Source organism: Phasianus colchicus, chromosome 1 (assembly GCF_987193195.1).
Source record: "Phasianus colchicus chromosome 1, bPhaCol1.hap1.1, whole genome shotgun sequence".
NCBI classification, from domain to species: Eukaryota; Metazoa; Chordata; class Aves; order Galliformes; family Phasianidae; genus Phasianus; species Phasianus colchicus.
In genome coordinates, this window is record NC_143436.1 from 175736561 (window position 1) to 175757963 (window position 21403).

Genomic DNA, 21403 nt, shown 5'->3' on the forward strand with positions numbered 1-21403 from the left:
TATCGGGGCAGCTTCAGCTTCTCAGCTCCCTTCCTTTCAGCCACCAGGCAGACCTGCCACGGCTGTGCAGGCCCTGGAAGCCCCAGCGATGAGCCCCAGCCCGTGCGACAGGCCGGAGGGCAGGAGGAGCACCGGCTGCGCCCAATTTCCCCGTCAATTAGCGGCAATTAACACCGGCTCGCAGACGGGATAAAGGCAGGGCCGGGAGCCGCCCCTAGCTGACCCTTCTGCGGGTACCGCCATGGAGAGCTTCGTCTTTCCCCCCTTCGGCTCTTTCCAGGGCTTCAGGGGCGGCCTGCCGCCCAACCGCGGCGGGGAGTCGACGCCGAAGCAGCCGAGCTGGAAGCAGAGCAAGAGCAGCGGCCTCGGCCCCTTCCCCGTGGGGCCGCCCACCCCGGTGTCGGCCGACTACCTGGATAGCTGCCGCCGGGCGCAGCTCAAGGCGCTGCTGTCGCAGGTGAGCCCGGGGCTGACGCCGCGGTTGCGCCGGGCCAACACCAAGGAGGTGGGCGTGCAGGTGAACCCGCGGGCCGACGCCGCCGTGCAGTGCTCGCTGGGGCCGCGCACGCTGCCCGCCGGCCGCCCTCTCACCGCCGCCGCCCGCGCCCGGGGCCGCCTCGCCCTCTACTCGCCCTTAGTGAACTCCCGCCTCTTCACGCTGCCCGAGGCCGCGGCGCAACAAGAGGAGGAAGCGGCGGCAGCGGCCGCCCCCGAGGAGCAGAAGGCGGAGGGCGGTAGCGACGAGCAGCGGGACGGCCCGGCGGAGGCTGCGGAAGCTGCGGAGGCTGCGGCTCCGAGCGAGGCGCCGCGGGCGCAGAGTGCCACCCCTGGGCGCCGGGCCGCCTTCCAGGTGCGTGGCGCGGGGGGGACGGGGGAGACCGGGGGGATGAGGAGCCCTGGCGTGGAGCTTTGGAGCGGAGAGGCGCCCCGTCCCCTCAGCACCGGCGGCTGCTCAGGGAGCATCTCGCCCCTGTAGACGGCTGGTGCTGAGGGTAGGAGGATGCTGAGCTCTCTCTCTCTGCAGTTCTTGGAGCAGAAGTACGGCTATTTCCACTGCAAGGACTGCAAGACCAGATGGGAGAGTGCTTACGTGTGGTGCATCTCCGGGAGTAACAAGGTACTTCACGTGTAACAAAACAGGTCTTGTCTTGTTCCTGACACTTCTGTTTCTCACACCATCTGTGAGAAATGAATCATGGTTTTGGCACAAATGTTGGGTGATGGTATCCAACATCTTGAGTAAATCACTAAAAACTTAATCTTCTCAGGTGTACTTCAAGCAGCTCTGCCGCAAATGCCAGAAGGGCTTCAATCCCTATCGGGTGGAGGCAATCCAGTGCCAGGTAAGTTACAGGTTTATTTTTTGGTAAAACTACGTGAGTTGATCATGTACTCAGATAGTTCATTGTTACTGGGAAGAGAATTCTGTCAGAACTAGGAAACATTTGGGAAAGGGGTAATTGCATAGGAGTTGTTTTGCTAATGAAACCTGAACAGTTTTCTGTTCATACCACCTAGTGTCCCATCTAGCAATGCGCAGGGTAATGTTGTTCTTCTAGGTGAGAAGCTTTTACAGCTTAACTTCATGGGGTTTATCGCAAAAGCTCTTTTAAGCCTATCAGCTCAAGTACTTTCTTATGATTAAGGGAAACCAACATAATGCACACCTCTTATCTGCTCCCCTCTCTCATTTCTTAAGACCTGCTTCAAGACTCGTTGTGCCTGCCCTCAGAAGAAAAGGCACATTGATCTCACAAGACCTCATCGCCAAGAACTCTGTGGCCGTTGCAAAGGCAAGAGGCTGTCCTGTGATAACACCTACAGCTTCAAGTACATTGTCTAATTTGCGTGCCCTCCACCAGTTTGCACTCTGTGCATTGTCTGTCTTTTGTGATGTTTTGACCTTAGGCTTTTGACCTGGCATTGGATAATGGATGAAGACTTCTCTGTTATTTATAAAATATTTAACTTTATATATATGCTGTAATTGAAGTTCAATAAAAGTTTGCACTGATTTGTTACCTGCTTGTTTCATCTTGCTGTGATCAAGGAGGAAAGCATACCTGGAAAGAAATGACTGGAATTCCCACATAGGTTTTGGTTTTAGTTTATCTTTAGTTAAGGTTTAGTATGTAGTAGCAAACAGCTTCTTTCACTCAAACTGAACTAGAGTGGGAGAAGGTTGGGGGTGGAATTGTGGTAAAGGTATCTGCATGTTTCTTTACCCCTTAGCAAACATATACTTAAAAATCAATCAGCAGGTTTCTCCATATACTATGTCTGTACCTTGTAAGAGTAAACTGGTATATCTTAAAAAGCTTTTTCAAGATGGGTTTTCTAGTCTAGACACTGCAGCTACAGGAACTGTTATACAACTATAATTGCTTAATTCAACTGCAGAGCATTCTGATCTTCCAGGGTATCTCAAATTGAACATAATGAGAACAAAATGCAGTCAGTGTAATCTTTGAAAAAACCTTTTACAGAAGCATAGTAAGTGTTGCTACTGTTTGTGCTGCCCTACAGCTTTGAGGGGGCAGAAGCCGAGAGGCTTAGAAGGAAGGAAAAGCTTTTCTACTACATGGACAGTCAAGTAGAATAAGCTGTCCAGGGAAGCAGTGCACTCCATCTTCAGAGGTTTTCAAGGCTCAACTGGCTAGAAGCCTGAGTAACCTGACCTCGTGGCTACTGCTGCTTCAAGTGGAGTTACAGCAAGGTGACTTCCTGAAGTGCTTCACCCAGTTCTTTCCACCTTGAGTTTTCCTCTTGATAAGAATCCTCTTAAAATCGAGCAAGTGTTCTGAAATGGGGCTAAAGGGGAGAGGGTTTGTGTTCTGAGAGCCTGGGCTGACATGGCAGGCTGGAATGACTTTCTTCCACTTTCAGCACTAGGAAGAAAAATAATTGAAAACGAAGTCTGGAATTAACAGGCCCATTATTAATGTTTTTAACAGAAATAAGCCTTCACCTGCAGGTGGCTGTTTTTTGTTTGTTTGTTTGTTTTTCAGTTTGAATCTGTTTCAGTCAGTATATTCTTACTGAGATAATAAAGAACAACGAAAAAATTACTACATATGGGTTTCTTTCAATGTAATAATTTAACATAAGCCATGGAACAGCAGTCTTCTGGAGGCTGCTTCTCACCCGTCAGCAGATACACAGTCTTAACAACCAGTACTCTGTTGTGATTATATATGACTTTTATATTTTAGTTAAATGGATGTACTGATCCAAGTATCAACCAAAATTACTTCACAAAAACAGTAAGTGTATTTACAGAGTGAATAAGTTACATAGTTGTCAGAACAAAAGTGTCTCAGATGTGCATCAGATTTACATGCATACATTTAACACTGGACAGCAGTTAAATGTAAGAAAAAAACATACAGGTATGACTTTTATATATATACATTACAAATAAAATAGGACATCTCTTAAAGAAACTTAACATGAGAACTTGCATTTCACGTTAATATTTTTTACTTTTTATACTCAAAATTTATATTAAATAAAAATAAGCATGCAATACAGTTCAAAAGGTTTGACTGTGATGGGACTTTCTCCTACAAAATGGCAAGTTAAATAAGATCAACCATCCTTTAATAGTATAAATATATTCATAAAAGCAACCCTCTAGTAAAAAGCCGCCAAGGTTCTTAAAAAAAAAAAGAAAAGAAAAACAAACAGAAAATCTACCAAGACACTCGGGGGCCTAAGAACAGACCTCTGCAATATGATCCAGTACCTTCAGAGACAGTAGCCTAGTAACATTAGGAAATGTACTTCATAGCAGCTCGTTGTTTTAAGATACGGTAGTCATATTCAAATTACAGTGTACATTAAACTGTAGTCCATTTACTATTTGGTTCATACACACAGGCTCTCAGCTTTTGACCAACAAGTTTGCGAGATTCCGTGGCCAGCTTCATTCTGCCCATCTTTCACTCAACCAAACAAGAGAAAAAAGGAAAAAATGTACAAGTTTTTTTCTTTTTTTTTTTTAACAAAAAATATTATTTTGTGAAGGAAACATTGCACTTCTGCCAACCTAAAGTTAATTTGCTATAAAGGAAGTATTGTTCAGTGTAGTAGGCTTTGGTATGCAACGGAAGTCACTTCTTCAGTAGTGAGTTGCAGTTGCTCAGTGAAATGCTAACTGGTTTTTGTGCAACAGAGAACAAAGGATGTTGTCCTGGATGCTCTATGCTACCTTCGTCCTTACAGTATTGCTACACATTTGAAGTTCAGCCCGTAACTTTTTAGAAGAAATCCTAAATGTAACAAGAGTGAGTACAGTTTGACCAAACCTTTGTAAGGCTGAGAAGACATTGAGCCACCTCACTCCAACAGGGCAGCACTCCCAGCTTGACAGAGGGCTCCAGAGTCCTGTCAGAGACTTGTGCCGGAAACGCTGGAGTCTGGAAGAAAAGTATTGATGACCCGGTAACTCTGAGCTCTGCGAATCATGTCGCGGATCTCTATGTTCAGTTCCATTAATTTGGTACAGATTTCCGTCAGGCTCTGGTTAGAGCCCACCAGTGCATAGGTGCCCGTCTGACCCAAGGTTTGGTGCCGGAAGTAAATGTTCAGCAGTGTCTGGACTTCATCATCAGAGCTACTTCCAAAGATGTCATTGGGCCACAAAATCCTGCAACCCAACAGGAAAAGAATGTGTGTATCACTATGGGTTATTAGCACAGACTGAAACTAAGTGACCAGGGTCTCAACAAAGAGAACAGACATGGACACATTACAAGCCAAAGGAACTCTCTTGCTTATGCCACTCAACAGTTAATGATAGCAGACACTGACATCACACAAATGCACAATTCCTATTTTCTAAAAATAAAAGGCTAAGAAATCTCATTCAAATAATGAAGTGAAACTGGGCTGAACATCAGCTGATGGCAGTGACATATACAAAGAAAGATTCTCAGGAGCTTCACAGCAGTACTTTTTATCTATGCAATGCTGTTAAACGTCTTCATGGTGGTAAACATCTGTGTCTGTATTGCTGATTTGATATCATTACTTATGGCACATCCCACAAAAGCTACTAACATCTGTGCCCCACGTATCTGTTGAAAAGTAAGATTAATTATGGTGACTCAGCACATTACATGTAGTATAAAGTTAGGAGAATAATAAATGCATGCTCTTCTAATAACATGAAAGTCTACCATGAACTGCATAGTACGACTTGCCTGCATTCCCTTATTTGCCGGACAGCTTTAACCAGTTCGTTGTTTTTCAAACACTCCAGCATGGACTGAATGGCTGCTTCTGTAGAATTGAATGTGGGCTCAGATTCCACACTCAGAGGCTCAGCTGCAATTGCAGCAGTAGCATCCTTAAGATTTTTCTTCAACTCACTCAGTTCTCTTGACATATTTAGCAGCTGTTTCAAGGAGAAAGATATGAGATGTATGTTTTCATTCTCTGTAGGTACCAAAGAGTGGTTATTTCAAGTCTGTTGTAATTAGCAGTACAAATTATGGAAAATATATGGAAAATACCCACTTTAACACAAGGACATTCCTTACAACTTTGTGCTCTGTACTGTAAACAGAAAACACTAAGTACAGATTTTTAAGCTTTGAGTTGAGGATTAACTGTGTGGCAATTTTGTCCTCCTTTTGCAAGAGCACTTCTGAACAATCTTCTATCTGTCATTCCCATTTCATATCTGGTTTCATATAATTATGGATAAGTAAGGCTCAACAACTAAACAACTTTTAGTTCTCTTATCAATGATGTTATTTATTTACAATACATATGCAGGAGCTGATAGGGCTGGAACTGATAGGACCTTTTCTCGAAGGCTGAAAAGTTAAAGATCTACCTTTAGATGCTCATGTATATTAAAGATAACCACTGTCACATGAACCAAAAATGGAACTTCTTTTACATAATTGCTCATGGCTCCAGCAAAATGTGCTCATTTTGTGGTGAAACAATAATCCCTCATATTGTTGTTGCCCCTATGGCCATAAGCTATATTATTTATAACAATCTAACAAACAATCTATTACACAGTTATAGAAATCAATCCTCTAATAAAGAACAGAAGATATTTCTCAAATCTCAGCCACTCTAACTAGGTTCCAGTTTTTCTCTTAGAAGGAAGCAGCCCACTCACTTACAAGACAGCCTGGAGAACAGTTTCTTAAGACACAACAAGTATTCAAAGTATTTCTACTATTATGGTACATTTCACATGTAACAAAACAAACCATCTCTGTTCACTAGAGAATCTGCAATATACTAGAATATGACATAAGATTCACTTTGTTGCTTAAATGTTTGTAATGCAGTAAGCAAAGTACATACAGTAACTTCTTCCCCTCAGCAGTTTAAAATATATGCTCTTCATCAGGAGAAAAATATACAAGGAATGGCAAATTAATATTACTGTCTCTCCTGAAATGATGATCATTCAACTTAAAGTGATAACCTTGAAGATAACTTCAAAAGTAACATGTATTTTATGCAACTGCTGACAATAAATTCCTCAGAGCAGAAAGATGTTTGGGTTAAAAAAGATGTGTTGTTATGTCATAAATACTTATTCTTATCTTTATAATGCTGACAATAAAAAAGACTCAATTATGGGATTTTGTTAACTACAGTCTCAAAATACATTTAACGCTCTCAGGAAGCATTTAACTGATTTCAGTTTGATTACCCACAGAAAGGATCAGGAGGTACACTTGCAGTCAAAATATAAAGTAGTTCTAATTAAACACCTTTGTTTCCAAAGGTATGAGAGGATGCAAAAACACGTACAGCTGCCACAGACATTTCTGGTACTGTGTACATGCAGCAGAGATGGTTTATATGGCTGGAAATTACAATATGTGATTCCAAGCACAACCTCAGTTCTGTATTAATTTATCAAAATTCGTTATTGTCATGCTAACAAGTACCCCGGTCTGAATGTCTCCACAAATCAACAAAAAAAAACAGACATGATCAAAACGAAGATTCCCTGTATGTCTGAAGAAAGCTCAAATCTCCTAAAAATTAAGGCCTCAATGAAACAACTCATTTGCAGATGTTTACACAGTGTGAGCACTCCCTTACATACAAAGTGGTTGAGTGAAATTAAGATTGCATGTATAATTCTAATTAATTACCAGTGACTGAAATGACTTTTGAGGACTGAATTTATAGAAAGAAAGCAGTTTCTTAAAGTACAGTCAATTATAAAAATGCACAATTTCAACTAATCCTTAATGAGGATGCTGCTGTATTGAAGTATTTTGTCTGAAGGTTCCTATTCAGGGTAGAACCGTGTAACCTTTTGTGATGTGGAAAGAAGAGTAAGAACATGAAAGTAAGCAGTGTTTTTTAGTCTAAGACTTGGTAATGTTGGCTACATACCTCTGGCATGGAACTGACTTCGTGCACTTGTCCGATAAGTTTACAGTAGGACTGAAAAAGCAACAGCAGCTGGAAGTGGAGTTTATATAATCTCTGACACAGTTCCAATTGCTAGGGAGAGAGTTACAGAAGAACTAATTAATAAGGATCCATAAGTCAGGATAGTTTTTAATAACCAATAGAACCAATCCGAGATGGTTTAGTTCTTCAAAAAATGTTATTTTACCAAAGTATGATCATATACTATTTCAAAAACCAAGTAATGTTTGTTTTTCTGCAGATAAATCTAAGACATTCAAAGTTAAAATTACAGTAGCTTTCAAGTAGCATGTCAGCACCAATCTCAAAGCATTTATATCTCAAAGTTTATATGGGTTAACTTCACTGACAGCATTGCAGCTGGAAAGCAGAGGCAGGACATGGGAGAAATGACTTGGACTTGGAGAACAGAAAACTCTTCGAAATATCAGAGATGGCCAAAGACCACATCTGAGAGGTTGGAAATCCAAGAGAGAAGCAAAGAAGTGTCTGTCCACAGGGGCCAAAGCTCCTGCCTGCTTCTCTCAGAGGAGAGGTAGAAGCAAATAAACCCAGCCCAGAATGGGGCAGAGGAAATGCCAGCTCTGCAGCTTAAACTTCAGCTCATGGATTTTCCAGCATCTTAATAAAACCATACAGCAGATGGACAGAATTTAATGTGTAAGAGGATGTCTAGCTTCACACTGTTCTGTGAAGTCTAACTTGTTTCTTCCAGAGCACTGTGCAGCACCACAGAAAGTGTTGGACACATTGAAGTAACAAGAACATGTGCCAGATACATCAAACTAACATGCTGGTGGTGCTGCTGTCTGTGTGTGTCACCAGGAGGGGATATCCTGGAGTTCCACAAATGGATCACGGTGGGGAGGGTAGGAATATTTCATCTTTGGCAAATTACAGAAGTGAAAATTCTGCAAGTGCATGTCTGGAGGCTTCCAGTCCTCTACAGGAAAGACTTACAGACTTCAAACCACATTTAATTTGTCATTTCCACAGGTAGAGCACCATGCACAGGCTCAATGATCTTTCCATTAACTTGGGGGAATGAGAGCAGAACTTCATGTCAAACATGGCAGGAAAGAAGATTCTATTAATGCCTTTGCTTCCTTAATGGACTTCAGCTACTTGCTCAATTGAGGTCAGTGCAAATGTCAGCATAAATACTAAGAAAAGATACTTTAAAACCTAAGCATTAATTTGACTGTTTACATATGATTCAATATGTAAGCGTCAGGGTTTTCACCAATAAGATAAAATGAGAACCACATCCTTAGCATTCCAGTTCTAAAATTTGTTTATGAGCCCAAGAGTTGAGGTCAAAAGAGCAGATCTCACCTTTGTTCATCAGGTAAGGGTGGGCACCAACTGCCTAGCTATGAACAGTCAACCAAGGGCATTATCAAAACTGGGCAGAGCTGGTGTCCCTGCCCATCCCATGGGAGGGTGATGGAGGAAAGTGGGAGCAGGGGAGGAGCACCAAGTGGTGGGGGTTAGCCTGGCCCCACACATGTGTGGGGGAGCAAAGGAAAGGAATTGCTGTGCGACCTGCTTGGCCATAAGTGAATTATGGGTATGGTACAGACAAAACCTACGGTGGCCAAAAGAATGACAAGGTAGAGCATGAGGGATGCTGTCTATTAAACTTGCTCAGTGATCGTTCTCTGTAACTGAGGCCACACAGCACTGCCAAACTTGCATCTATGTTACAAAGGTTCCTCCTCCTACAAGACTGACTGACTTTTCAGATAGAACCTCCTGGAAAAATTCTCTGTCTTCTGGCTGCTCTTGAGCCACAGTTGAGCATGGAAGCCAGGAATGCCAACAGTGCACCAGTAATGCCAGCCCAGGAGGCTCACTTGCTTCCCACTCAGGGTCCTGGTTCAATAGCAGGGACACAGCAGGCTTGACAGAAATTCACTCTGTCCAAATTTTGGAAAACTGGTAAATCTAATCAGCAGGTAAACACAAATAATCTTCAAGTTGTCAGGGAAGTAGAATTAACTCAAAACCAGCACATGGTGTAACATAATTAAGAAATATGATAGCTGGGCATATAATACACTATTTTCTAGTTTTCGGGGCACAGTAATTCAGTGCTACTCTGCTGGCTGCTAACCTGAATTAAGACAAACTAAGGTTGAATTGAATGCTCAAATTTGACTCATTCAGTATGAAGTTATCATATCAAAGAACTCCATTTTTTTTCCTCCTGACCTAGAGCATTCATCAGCAAATAAACAAAAACAATTTTAAACAACTGTCTACTATAATTTTTATTTTTCCACACAGAATAATTGAAAATTGTGAATTTAAAAGAATTTTTAAAAACTGATCTTCTACTCCAGCATACGATAACCATCTGAAGACTCAATTTTCACAAAGTTATGTAAGTGACAATTTGAAATAGCATATGAAAGTGTCAGAATTTTGGCATAGTATTTTTAGATTTCACAAAACACATCTTAGTAAATGATTTTAGTCACTGCATGTAGAACCACATATTTTACAAGAAAATTACAACAAAAAAGGAAAACATGCTTAGAAGTAAAACAGTAAAATCGGGGTGTATTAGTCCATCTAGAGATGGACAAAGAATACGAAAGAACTTCAACTTACTGCAAGAGATTCCATTTGCTACACAGCAAGCATGGCACAGGAGAAAAGGAAAGGAAAGAAAGTATAGTGTCAGTGTAATGCATGCAATAGGAAGCACAGCCCATCTGTAACAGCATAACTTGTCAGCAGTATTAGCAATGCTTGCCTCAGTAACTGGCTGGAAGTGTTACATACGACATGCAGAGCACTCAATAAAATCAAGTTCTGAATTCTAATGGTAAATTGCAGTCTACATTCTAATGGTAATTTATAGTCTAAATATCCTCCTCAGTTAGACCTTCATATTTATTAGTTTTCATTTATCCCACTCAGAAGCCCAGGAGTTTACAGTGAATTTGGGTTAAGAAGTACTAGAAATAACATTTTTATTTAAATTTTCTTTCCTTAATATTGTAAAGAGCTCGTATTGCAAAGTACTCAAACATTATGCAGGGTTTTCAAGCGGTTAACAGTACTGATTTTTTGATTTTCTTTTTAAGAAATATTTTATTCTTTAGGAATATTTCTATTTTTGGATGTAATAGATCTAAAGAAATGTGCAGGATAAGCTGTTCGGTTTATTACTTGGCACACTACAATGGAAACATTTTATACATAACTTAAGCTAACACAATCATAAGAAAAAAAGTAAATGGAAAATACCAGTTTGGTCTGACTATATGGCAGGGCCACTTGTTCAGATCTGCATTCCCTTCTCTCACCAGTTATGATTCACTGATTTGTAATTCTGGAGCTATTAAAATGTCAGTGTAAGTCTTGTTGCAAAGTAATAAAAACTCTAATTTACCCATAATAGCATTTCAAAGATTAAGGACCAATGGCTCAGAAATAAATTTCTCTTCTCAAAAAAGAAGTGTTCCTCTTTTCTCTACCAAGAACTACACTCACATTTTGTGCATGTTTAATGCAGGTCTCCTTACTTATATTCTTATGACATTTTAGATGAACAGAATAATTATGTCAGTGTTGTAGCCAACAAACTACAATGACGTCTGCCCAGCTGCAGCCTGCACATGACATTAATAAACTTTGGAAATTCTTACTAAAATTATTTACCTTCAGTAAATCAGTCCAAAGGCATCAAATAGAGAAAGGTCAAATAATGCTAACTTTGTATGGCCACACAAAGTACTTCGGTCCTGCTTCTTTCCATGGCCTCGCAATTAAAAATGCATGAAAAGTATTGTACCAAATCTTGCACTAACCTTCAACAAAACCAAGACAAGCTTAGCTTTACACTTCTGCAATGCTGAATTTTAAGCCTTTAATGTTCTTTGAACTGTTTTTTTTTTCTTTTTTTTTCTGTAAGAGTATTAGTATTCTTAAAAAAGCCTTCCTGTATACCCTGGCAGTTCATGAAAATTAAGTTTTGTAAAGCTACGTTTCAGATAAGAAGAGGACAAGAGCAGACAGAGCACCGTGCTCTAGTTGTGCCCATTTGTGTTTTTAAAATCTTGTCTGCCTCTCTCTTGGGCTCCTCTGAATCTCAGCATGCCAATAAGTTTCACTTGGACTTTTGAAAAACACCAAATCCAGGTATAATTTTTAATCTGCCATGGAATTGACTTCCAAGAAGAGGGAAAGCAGAAAATCAGTGAATTCCATGGTCTTTTTTTTTTCACAGAAAAACTTTTTTTCTTGTTTACTGCTTCAAAAACAAGAAAACAAACAAACAAAAATTATGGAGAAGGCAGGGGGCAGGAGGTGTGAACTGGGATTTCATCTTATAGGTAATGATATTCCTTGGAAGTTGAGCAGATAATTTTTTGACTAAATGACATTTCTTTTAGTCTCCAGTATCGTGGATCTGGGCAGAATGCTCCTAATTTCCCCTTTTCTCCTCAGTTTCTACTTTAATGCCTATTGTAAGGGAACTATGATAGACAATACCCAATTAATGGCTTTGTCAGCTGTATCTCTCTACTTGCCCTCATGAGGCCCCACATGCAGTACTGCGTCCAGCACGAGAAAATGTGGAGCTGTTGGAATGGATTCAGAGGAAGGCCATGAAGATGATCAAAGGGCTGGAGCACCTCTTTTATGAAGAAAGGCTGAGGGAGTTGGGCTTACTCAGCTTGGTGAAGAGAAGGCTCTGTGGAGACCTCATGCAGCTTAACAGGACCTTATAATCAGAACTGACCAATTTTTTACATAATCTGATGGTAACTGGAGAAGATGGAATGGTTCTACACTACAAGAGGGGAGATTTTGGTTAGATGTTAGGAGGATATTTGTCACTATGAGGGTAGTAAGGCACTGAAACAGGCTGCCAGAGAAGGAGCAGATGTCCCATCCCAGGAGTGGTTCAAGGCCCAACTGGATGGGATCCTGGGCGGCCTGATCTAGCAGGAGGAACCCATGGGAGGGAGTTGGAACTGGATGGATTTTAACTCTTCCAAGCCAAGCCATCCTATCACTCTATGATTCTATGACTATGAAAATACCAAATATTTAGAGTCATTGGATCACTTGCACAGTCCTTCATGCAGCTAATAAATGTTTCAGCTAAGAACCCTCAACTCCCACTCAAACAGCAACACTTTGATTTATTACTGGTAGAAGAATTACTTTTCTGTACTATTAGCTGAACAGAAGATAGCCAAATACTAATCCTTAGATCACTGGCTTTCCTTCTTGCTTTTTTCAAGGAATCATTTTTATACACTATAAAGAGACAAGAGCTACACAATTGCTTCTTAAGACATAAAAATTTGATGACAACACAGCCTTCAGTCATTTGATGACACAGAAGAGTCCCATCATAACAAAATAGTTGCTCTGTGTGAGAGTTTTTTAATTGCAAGCACATTTTATTGGGGTATTCTATGTGATTTGAAACTGCAGCAGACAGAAGCTTTTCCTCACAAACTGGAAAGTTAATATATAAATGCATGTATATGTATCAGAGAGAAAAAGAGAGATACAATATATGTTGCTGCATTCTTCAGTATCCACTGAAATTGAAGTACAGCAGAAATTGTTCCATCTGGAGAAAGCCAAAAACCAGCTGTGGTTCTCTAGAAAAACTGTCCACAAGAGCCCAACTGAGCTTATTGTGAGTCCATGGATCTTTCCAACAGTGGTCAGATAGTATAAAGAAACTGAAATTTCTAATCCAATTTCCAATCAATCTTCTAATTTAATAATGAGATTCACTCTGCCTTTAGGTGTTCTGTGACTCAGTTTAACTCCAGATTACTATGGTGTCAGGATGTAGATCTTGACTATCTTCTACCATCTACTTCTAGATCTTCTCCTGTGGCCCAGGGTCATTGAACATTCAGCCACAGCAAAAGGCACATTCTCAACTTCTCCAGCAAAGTGTTAAGGGATGCAGTGTGTTTTAAATATCCATTAACAACTTGCGTTTGTACAGCCCACACTCATTAGATTGTGATCTTTTCAATGACCAAGTTTTAAGGAAAGTGTATACTGACTTGCAGAGTAAGCTGAATATTTCATTAGGAGACAAATACTTATTTGAATTAGCTGCTAATAATTGATTATAAAAACAGGATCTTTCATGTATCTCTTTTCAAAAATAAAAATAAAAATAAAAAACAAACAAAAACACCCGAAGCCAGTCTTTGGCTAGATTAAAAATAAAAATCTCCATTTGGTAGGGAGCAAGAATGTACCATTAGATTTACTTATCTGTTACACATGGACAGACAGCATAATAGTATGTGCAGATAATCTGTCAATAAATCAACCTCTCTGTGCTTAAGATTCTGCAGCATCAAATGACTGAAATGTAGCATCATAGCTTACAAATCAGAGACATGGACCAATCACGCAATCTGTTGCAGGAATAAGAGGTGGAAAGGCATTCTGGGACATTCAGCTGTTACCCAATTTGCTAGCTGCAGTAGCTGGCCTTCACAACTTCTATTTCAAGCTTCTTTAATGTCAGAATAAGCAATTTTTGCCTTTGCCTATTTTCAGCAACAGTAACAATAGTCAACAAATCATGTGCAATTATTTTGAACTAAGATCTGATTAGGGAAACCAGTGCCAAGTGAATTGTGCACACAAGCAAGCTTAACACATTTAAGGAAGCTGTGTCGCAACCCTGATGGCAACACTGAATCTGGTCTTATGTCTGTCTTGTCTGCAGGTTGGATTATCTTCACTTCAAGCTTTTTACAAAGTGGGGGTTCTGAGAATCCTAGATTTCTGCACTCCATAGAACGAGGTATTGTTTTTTTTTCCTTGCAAATTATTTCTGAATGTTTTCAGAAGTAGCCTGGTTTTGTGTTTAGCTATTCGTGTTTAGCTAGGCAATTTTTATGTCTGAAGTTTTAAGGAGGATTTCAGTAAATCTAAGAGTTCAGACAGGTTCCCTAATGGCTACCACTGTAAGATAGATCTTTTTTCCTGCAGTTGGTAGATTCTTAGGCCATCCAGGCTAAGGGAGAACAGGAAAGGAAAGGCATGAAAAAAAAATATCTGTCAATCTAAGAATCACTTATCCTATTCCCTTTCTAATGACATTTCTCCAGCTTCCCTGAACTCTTTTTCCCATTACTCTTTTGTTAAATAAACAGAATGGATTATTATATATGAGAAAGTTCCCTTGGGAAGAGCTGTTTTCAATTGACAGGTGAGTTGAGAAGGGGAAGAAATAAATATGTCTATGGATCAAACACCTACCATCCTGTCAACTTCCAAGGAATAATGTATTTTGGGCTGAAAGAACATTGCAGGGATAGATGAAGGATTCTTGCAGGAGTGAGAAACCCTTTTTTTCAGTCTGCTTGATAAGCAGTAAGAATACTGACTCTGGTTTCACATTTAAATCTGAGATAAAGAACACCTAATTAAAAAAAATAATAATCAAACACGCAAATGGAACATATTTATTAACTTTTAGAAGTGCTCAGACCTTCTAAACTGTGAGCTCAGTTCATACTTTATTCCTTCTCCTCAGCATTCTCTCTGCTGCACTTTTTCATAAAAGAAAGTAAGCAGGTAATCAGCAAGATGTCTGATCCTCCATCCCATTTTTTGGGTTACCAAAATAGGGATGAAGAGTATAAACAAATTGCACACAGCACCATACATAACACCTACTACCTGAAGCCACTGTTCAGAGTGTTGTGCACCAGTGGGCAGAGACTGTCCACAGACAGTCCAATTGTTGTACCTCTCCATATATACTTAATCTCCCTCCCCCAATCTACTTGGCAGGAGAGACAGTAGCACATGTTCCAGGCCCCTCTTTTGTAGATGTGAGAATAGCTCACTTGTGACATCGTGGCACACCGTAACAATTAGAGAAGAGACAGCATCTTCTTTAAATGCATAGGAAGGCATGTACAACTTTTGCAGGTGCCAGTGCCAGATGGGGGAAGACTGAACAATTTTCCCACCACCTGTGACAATAGCCAGAGGATTTATTAGCAAATTATATTTGCTAATAAAATCAAGGAAGCTAAAATGCAGGGATGGCAAGGATTTGGGATTATTGAGCAATGGCACAAAATCAAACCAAACCAAAGAAACAAATGCAACTGAAGTCAAACTGGGAGATAAAATACATAGGGATGGAATGACAGGTAAAGATAAAAACAGAAGACAATAAAATGAATTGGGGGAGAAGACAAACAACCAAAACCAACATGACAATGTCTTAAAAAAAAATAAAAATAAAAATAAAAATTCTGCAAATGTCATTATAACCTTTTATAAGCTATAACAAATGTAAATAGGAGATGTTATTTTTTTTCTACATGCTGTTGCTGTTTCTTGACTTTGGCTAATTCTCTTCATCCTCCTCCTTTTTCAATCTCCTCATTCCTTTTCCTCCAAAAAAGAAATAAAACCCACAAAATAACAGCTCCCAACTCATTCTACACCACAAAGACATCACCTGTTTCTTTTAGGTAGTATATCAGATCATAGGCATGCCACTGGATCATGCTGATTTCTGAAATGACTGATTTCTTAACTGGAATTAATATACTAAATTTATATATGGAGATATATACGCACACATGTTTAAAATCTGTGTCTAGAAGTGATAGAAGAGCTATTTTGCCTTTGCTATAAATACTTTCCTAAAAGATAAATAATTTAACTGTTCATTTTATTGTCATTATTTCATAACTGCTAATGTAAGTGGATTTCAACCAGATAAGTCTTTCTGTTTTGCAGGCTGAGTCTGTAACAGCCGTAGACAAAATGGGAGTAATGTGGAAGCACAGTACATCAGGACTGATTTTCAGAGACAGTGTGCTGTGGAAAAATGACTTCTCTGAAATGGATTGCACACACAACCCAGGCAGGGTTAACTCTGCTTCCTTCTCCAGAATAGGAAGGCATAAGTATTGCCTCTGAAAACTTGTCATTTCCTTTGGCCCAGGCAACAACAATTCCTCTGAGTCTTGAGTGTGAAAACTGGATTATGCCAAACCCCATCAGTGAGAGAAGGGGGAAGTACACCATGACCTTGTGGATCCAAGAAGAAGATATATCACATGTCACTTTAGAGGAGTGAAATAATCCTTCTCACTCATTACCTTCTCTTCTGAGTCCCCCGGTTGGCAGGTAATAACTCCATCTCGTGAGCCCCCAGCAAACGTTGCTTTGCAGTTTGCAAGCCACTGTTTTCATAAAGAAATTAAAAGAAGATATGAATAAAGCCCTTTGCTTGATTTGCATAAAGGTAACAGTATTTTAGTTACATAGCACATAAACAAAATTTTGCAGTTTTGATTTTTATTCACACAGACTATTTGCTTTGAGTACAATTTAAACAACTGCAATTTTACATTCTATTAGTAGTATTAATATTTGAATTGCATAAAACAAGAAAAAGAAAGAATTATTTACTATCTGGGAGAAAGGAAAGATTAGGAGTATTAAACATGCTGATGTTTCTAAAATTAAAGGACTTAATAAATTTTAAGTTCTAGTTCATACGTTCAGAAAGAAACATGAAATGAATCCAGTATCTGAGATACACTTTTTTATTGAATGTTAAATACAGAATCATAGAATGGCCAGGGTTGGAAAGGACCTCAAGGATCATGAATCTCCAACTCCTCTGCCACATGCAGGGCCACCAACCTCCCCATTTAATGCTAGACCAGGCTGCCCAGGGCCCCATCCAATCTGGCCTTGAACACCTCCAGGGACGGGGCATCCACAACAATTAGACACTACCTGCAGTCTCCTGACATAGTGTCAATATACACATAGAAAAACAAGAACAATAGCACAAAGCACAATCCACCATACCGAGAGAGTTGCTTCTTTTCTGTTGTTGTATGTATCCAGGTATTCCTGCAGTTCTAGGACACTGAACTTCAGTTTTTCAAGAAGGCCACAAGAAAGAAGCTGGAGAAATGAAATGAAAAAGGCTAGCAAACGTCACTATAAAAGCATAAAAATACTATCAGAATAGGAAATACAGCAGAGAAAATATCTTGCAAAATAATACCTAGGTTTATATATACCAATAACGAAAATTACTTGATTTTATGTTTATGAAAAAAATAGATAAATAGAATAGTATATTGAGAGCCAACTGGCAACAGGTGCACCTATGATAATTTGGACTTGAAGTTGTGCTTTGTGTTTAACAGCTTCACAAAGGACTTTTTCCCTAGACCAAAATCACTGCACAAAGCTCAGCTGGTTAATCTCCACAGCTCTCTAATGATGTAAAGCTCAGTGCTTTGTGGTCACAGAAACCAGCCAAAGCAGGCCTAAGATTACATTTCAGAAGTAATGCTCCCCTGTGAGGTCACATTCCTGAAGCTTTTGGACAAACACAGACCAGAACGAAAACAATAAGGATCACCTCAAATACTAATATAGGAGGGCTGCTCTGAATGTAATGCCTCCTATTTTATGATGTTGGCCCATGACATCAGAAGCGGATGTTGGTGATATGGCAGTTGCAGCTGAACCTTCTCACCAATATTCCATCATATTTTGATACCATGCGACAGGTGGCAGCAGAGGGACATCTGACAGAATGGCATCTGACATGGAAGTGTATCTGAAGCAAAGGCTGAATTCCTCCATGAGGAGAAAATGGCTCCCACTGACATTTACTGACACTTCATAATGTTTATGGAGACCAAACCATGGTTGTTAGCATGGATAAAGTTGGATTGTGTGGGTAACATTTTCCTAGCAATAGTGCTGTCACACAAGTGTAGAACAGTGGTCACCTCCACTGGTGCAGATTTTTACGAGCGTGGCATGCAGACTCTTGTTCATCACTGGTGAAAATGCATAGCTAATGGTGGTAACTATGTTGTAAAATAGTATTTTGAAGCTGAGAATTTGCTCTATCAAATAGCATTACTGTACTCTTTCTATCTATTGTTGTTTCCATGGAAATGAACAGGGGAAATAACTTTTGGAGTGACCTATGTATATTTCTTATGATTTTTTTAATGTCTCATATGAAGCCATGATGAACTCTGTAAAAAACAGCTCTTTCTTTGCCATTTGTGTGGCCAAATAAACCCAGCAGACACCTCTTTTACACTGCTTTCTGGCACACAGGCTCAACATGTTGTATCGCCCATCTGCCAGTACTTACCTAGTAAAAGAGTATGAGAAGTTAAAGGAAATTTGCTTAAGAACAAGAGAAAAAAGAAAAATTACAGATGAGAGATGGGTACTCTCTTGACGTATCCGTACAGAAATTGCCTTTAAATGAAGGAGACAGGGAAATAACACTGCCATGCAGCATATGATATTTGAAAAGAATATACTCACCGTTTCTGCATCTACAAAAAGGGTAGGACATTCTGAGCACGATGTTAACATCTGAGAAGACCTCACAAACTTGGAGCCTATTCCTCGCAGGTTGTCTCCCAGGTAGCTAGCTGCATCGCAGGTTAGGAAGCAGAATCTTTTCTGAATATTCTGTAAAGCAAAAGACCTTATCATATTCTTTACTCAAGTTCTTTTATAAACAAAATTGCATGCTTTTTTTAGAAGTGTGTGTGTCACACAATAATATCTAACAGAGGTCATCTTCCTGCTCAGAACTCATTGTTTGCTCACGGATACAAAACAATAATTATTATGCTGGAGAGAGCGTACAGCTGTGCAGCTGTGCAACTAGCTCAGTAATCATCTACCACTGAAATATTTTCTTGTAAACATGATTCAAACTACATAAAGTCTTTTACCTACATGTAGTCTGTTTTCTTGTCAGTACAGGGTTAACTGAGTTGATCAGCACATTACTTTTTCTGTCCATTCCGGGCATTGTTTTGTTAGTATTCCATGTCAAGTGGTTAATCAGAAAATATAATGGACATCCTAATGCCAAACAACAGCATGGAAAAGCAGAAAAGAACTTTTGCTTTCCCCTGGAGGAAAAGGTTTCTTACTAAAAGTTTGCTGTTGTTTGGAAGGACTCCAAAAATACTGCATTGCATCCGGGAATTATTCTTCTCAAAAGATTTCTTTTCGTTTTTTGTCATTTTGAGTCCTTAAACAGCTCAGTCCTCCAGAACCATCAGAACCATTCTAATGCTGACACTTCCTTTTCAGCAGTTAATATATTGAGTAACAAAAATACTTAGTCTCACAGGACATGAAATAATTGTACTGATAAATACAGAACAGGTTTCATTGCTAATGTATATTTCACTAAGGCCAACTGCTCTGCTGGTGAGAATAAGGTGAAAATGTTTTTAAAAATAAAAATACACAACATTTTTATATTTTACCCCATATAACTGTAGGTACTTCTCTGAGGAATGTAAGTTAGGAGCTGCATTACTGTAAGCATTCCTCACTGGAGAAAAGCACTTCCCAAACACCTGTTTGTGTGACAGACATACAAATGGCCTTTAGTCCTCCTATTCTGGGGTCCAAAAGTGAGCTACCTACAATCAAGTGAGCTCAGTTCAGAATTTACGGCTAACAGGCACTACTGGATTGGGTGACTCTTTACAAAAGTATATAATAACCATCACATTACAGGTAGGGTATGCACCATACATTATTTATAAAATAGTTAAAGAAAAACTTTCTCTAGAGTGCAACTTAAGAACTTCTCTCTAAAGCATCTGAACCAGTCCTGTTCACACTGAAGATCTGTTGTTTGTCTTACTGTATTTTTCTACCATCTTCAACACATCAACAAAGCTCTACACGTCACTTAGCACAGAGTTCAGATTCTCTGCTGCACTTGAGCCTGTGGTTGACACGAGGGGCATTTATTAATTACCACAAAAACAGGTAAATAATTAATTTTTATGAGCAACTATCAGATCATCTCAATCACAGTGTTTGGTGACAGCTGTGTGTTTACTACTTAGGTATTTTCTGAAAAGAAAGATTAAGTCCCACTGTTATTAAAACCTCCTGACACCTCCAAAGGAAAGAGATTTAGATTTGATCCTAACCAACAGAAAAGAGCTAGCTGAGAAAATGGAATTAGAAGGAAATTTAATAAGTAGCATCATGGCCCAGAGTCCTGGAGCTACTGATTGGAAAGGACCTCTGGAAAACATCTAGTGGGACTGTTGCCAACACAACTAGATCTAGTCAGCCATGCTTTTGTCTAGGTGAGATATGAAAGCTCCAATGTAAGAGCTTCCACCACTCCTTTGGGTAACCTGCTTAAGTGCCACAGCCCCTTCCTGGGAGGAGTAACTGTCCTTATGATTCTGTGACAGTGAAGGACACAGATCATAGAAATAATGCAAATGACTTATGTGCTTTCACAATTTGCCAGAAGGAGCCCATGGGAAAGAACTGCATGGGGAACAGAACATAATAAAGAGTTGCCCATTCCTTTACTCATAAAAAGAGGCCAGAAATTCATTCTATAGCACTGAACGATAGAAAATAATTTGAGAAATACATTTGGCTAACTCGCAAATACTTCACTCAAACACTCAAAAATATTCATGCTAAGAGGAACATAATGCAAAACTATGACCAATTACTAACTCAGGCACCAAAAATTGCATGACATTGTCATAATCAGAGAGGGAGATGCCAAATAAACTGGCAAGAGAAAGAATGTCAAGAAAGACTTTTACAGATAATAAAGAAAAAGACCAAGGAGTCTGGGAGTCAGGAGTCTGCTAACAGATGTTACTGAAAAGACTGATGAGTTTAATGCCCTTTTTTGCCTTACTACTACCAGAAAGAACTTCTGCATATAGATAGGACAGAGCATCAGTGATACATCAGAAAAAATATTAATATAAGAACAGATATTTTTATATCATTGATGATTAAGGAAATTCATGCTATGATAATAATAATACTGGGGAAGGGAATCCAGAAGCCATATTTGTCTTTCAGAACTCACAGAATATGGGATGTTATAAAAAAACATGAGGGAAGTGTTTATCTCAAAAAAACAAGAGCAAAG

At 39.6% G+C, this 21403-nt stretch overlaps 3 protein-coding genes and 1 long non-coding RNA gene across 18 annotated transcripts in view; 1 reads left to right on the forward strand and 3 right to left on the reverse strand.

Annotated features, from left to right (window-relative positions):
• BRCA2 (BRCA2 DNA repair associated) overlaps positions 1-611 on the reverse strand; it is a 40446-nt gene extending 39835 nt beyond the window's left edge. For all 3 annotated transcript variants that reach the window (XM_090133288.1, XM_031615829.2, XM_090133293.1), the window contains exon 1: positions 413-611. The gene's annotated coding sequence lies outside the window, so the exon portion shown is untranslated. The remainder of the gene's footprint in view (positions 1-412) is intronic.
• Positions 218-2021, forward strand: ZAR1L (zygote arrest 1 like). The gene is made up of 4 exons (XM_031615827.2): positions 218-850; positions 1025-1117; positions 1269-1343; positions 1700-2021. The coding sequence occupies exons 1-4, from the start codon at positions 242-244 to the stop codon at positions 1841-1843; spliced, it is 921 nt and encodes a 306-aa protein (XP_031471687.2). The 5' UTR covers positions 218-241; the 3' UTR covers positions 1844-2021.
• A 1161-nt stretch (positions 2022-3182) lies between these two features.
• Positions 3183-21403, reverse strand: part of FRY (FRY microtubule binding protein) — a 244342-nt gene continuing 226121 nt past the window's right edge. For 12 of the 13 annotated variants that reach the window (XM_090133321.1, XM_090133320.1, XM_090133318.1 and 9 more), the window contains 7 exons: positions 18778-18927; positions 17281-17379; positions 16560-16643; positions 10039-10056; positions 7384-7494; positions 5205-5398; positions 3183-4648 (listed from right to left, as the gene is read on the reverse strand). In XM_090133321.1, the coding sequence (XP_089989447.1) occupies positions 4390-4648; positions 5205-5398; positions 7384-7494; positions 10039-10056; positions 16560-16643; positions 17281-17379; positions 18778-18927 (915 nt within the window). In that variant the 3' untranslated portion in view covers positions 3183-4389. The remainder of the gene's footprint in view (positions 4649-5204; positions 5399-7383; positions 7495-10038; positions 10057-16559; positions 16644-17280; positions 17380-18777; positions 18928-21403) is intronic. The other variant, XM_090133309.1, reaches the window with a different exon arrangement.
• Positions 14881-15263, reverse strand: LOC149920250 (uncharacterized). The gene is made up of 2 exons (XR_016463016.1): positions 15115-15263; positions 14881-14984 (listed from the first exon to the last, which is right to left on the reverse strand). It is a non-coding gene; the product is annotated as an uncharacterized LOC149920250 (long non-coding RNA).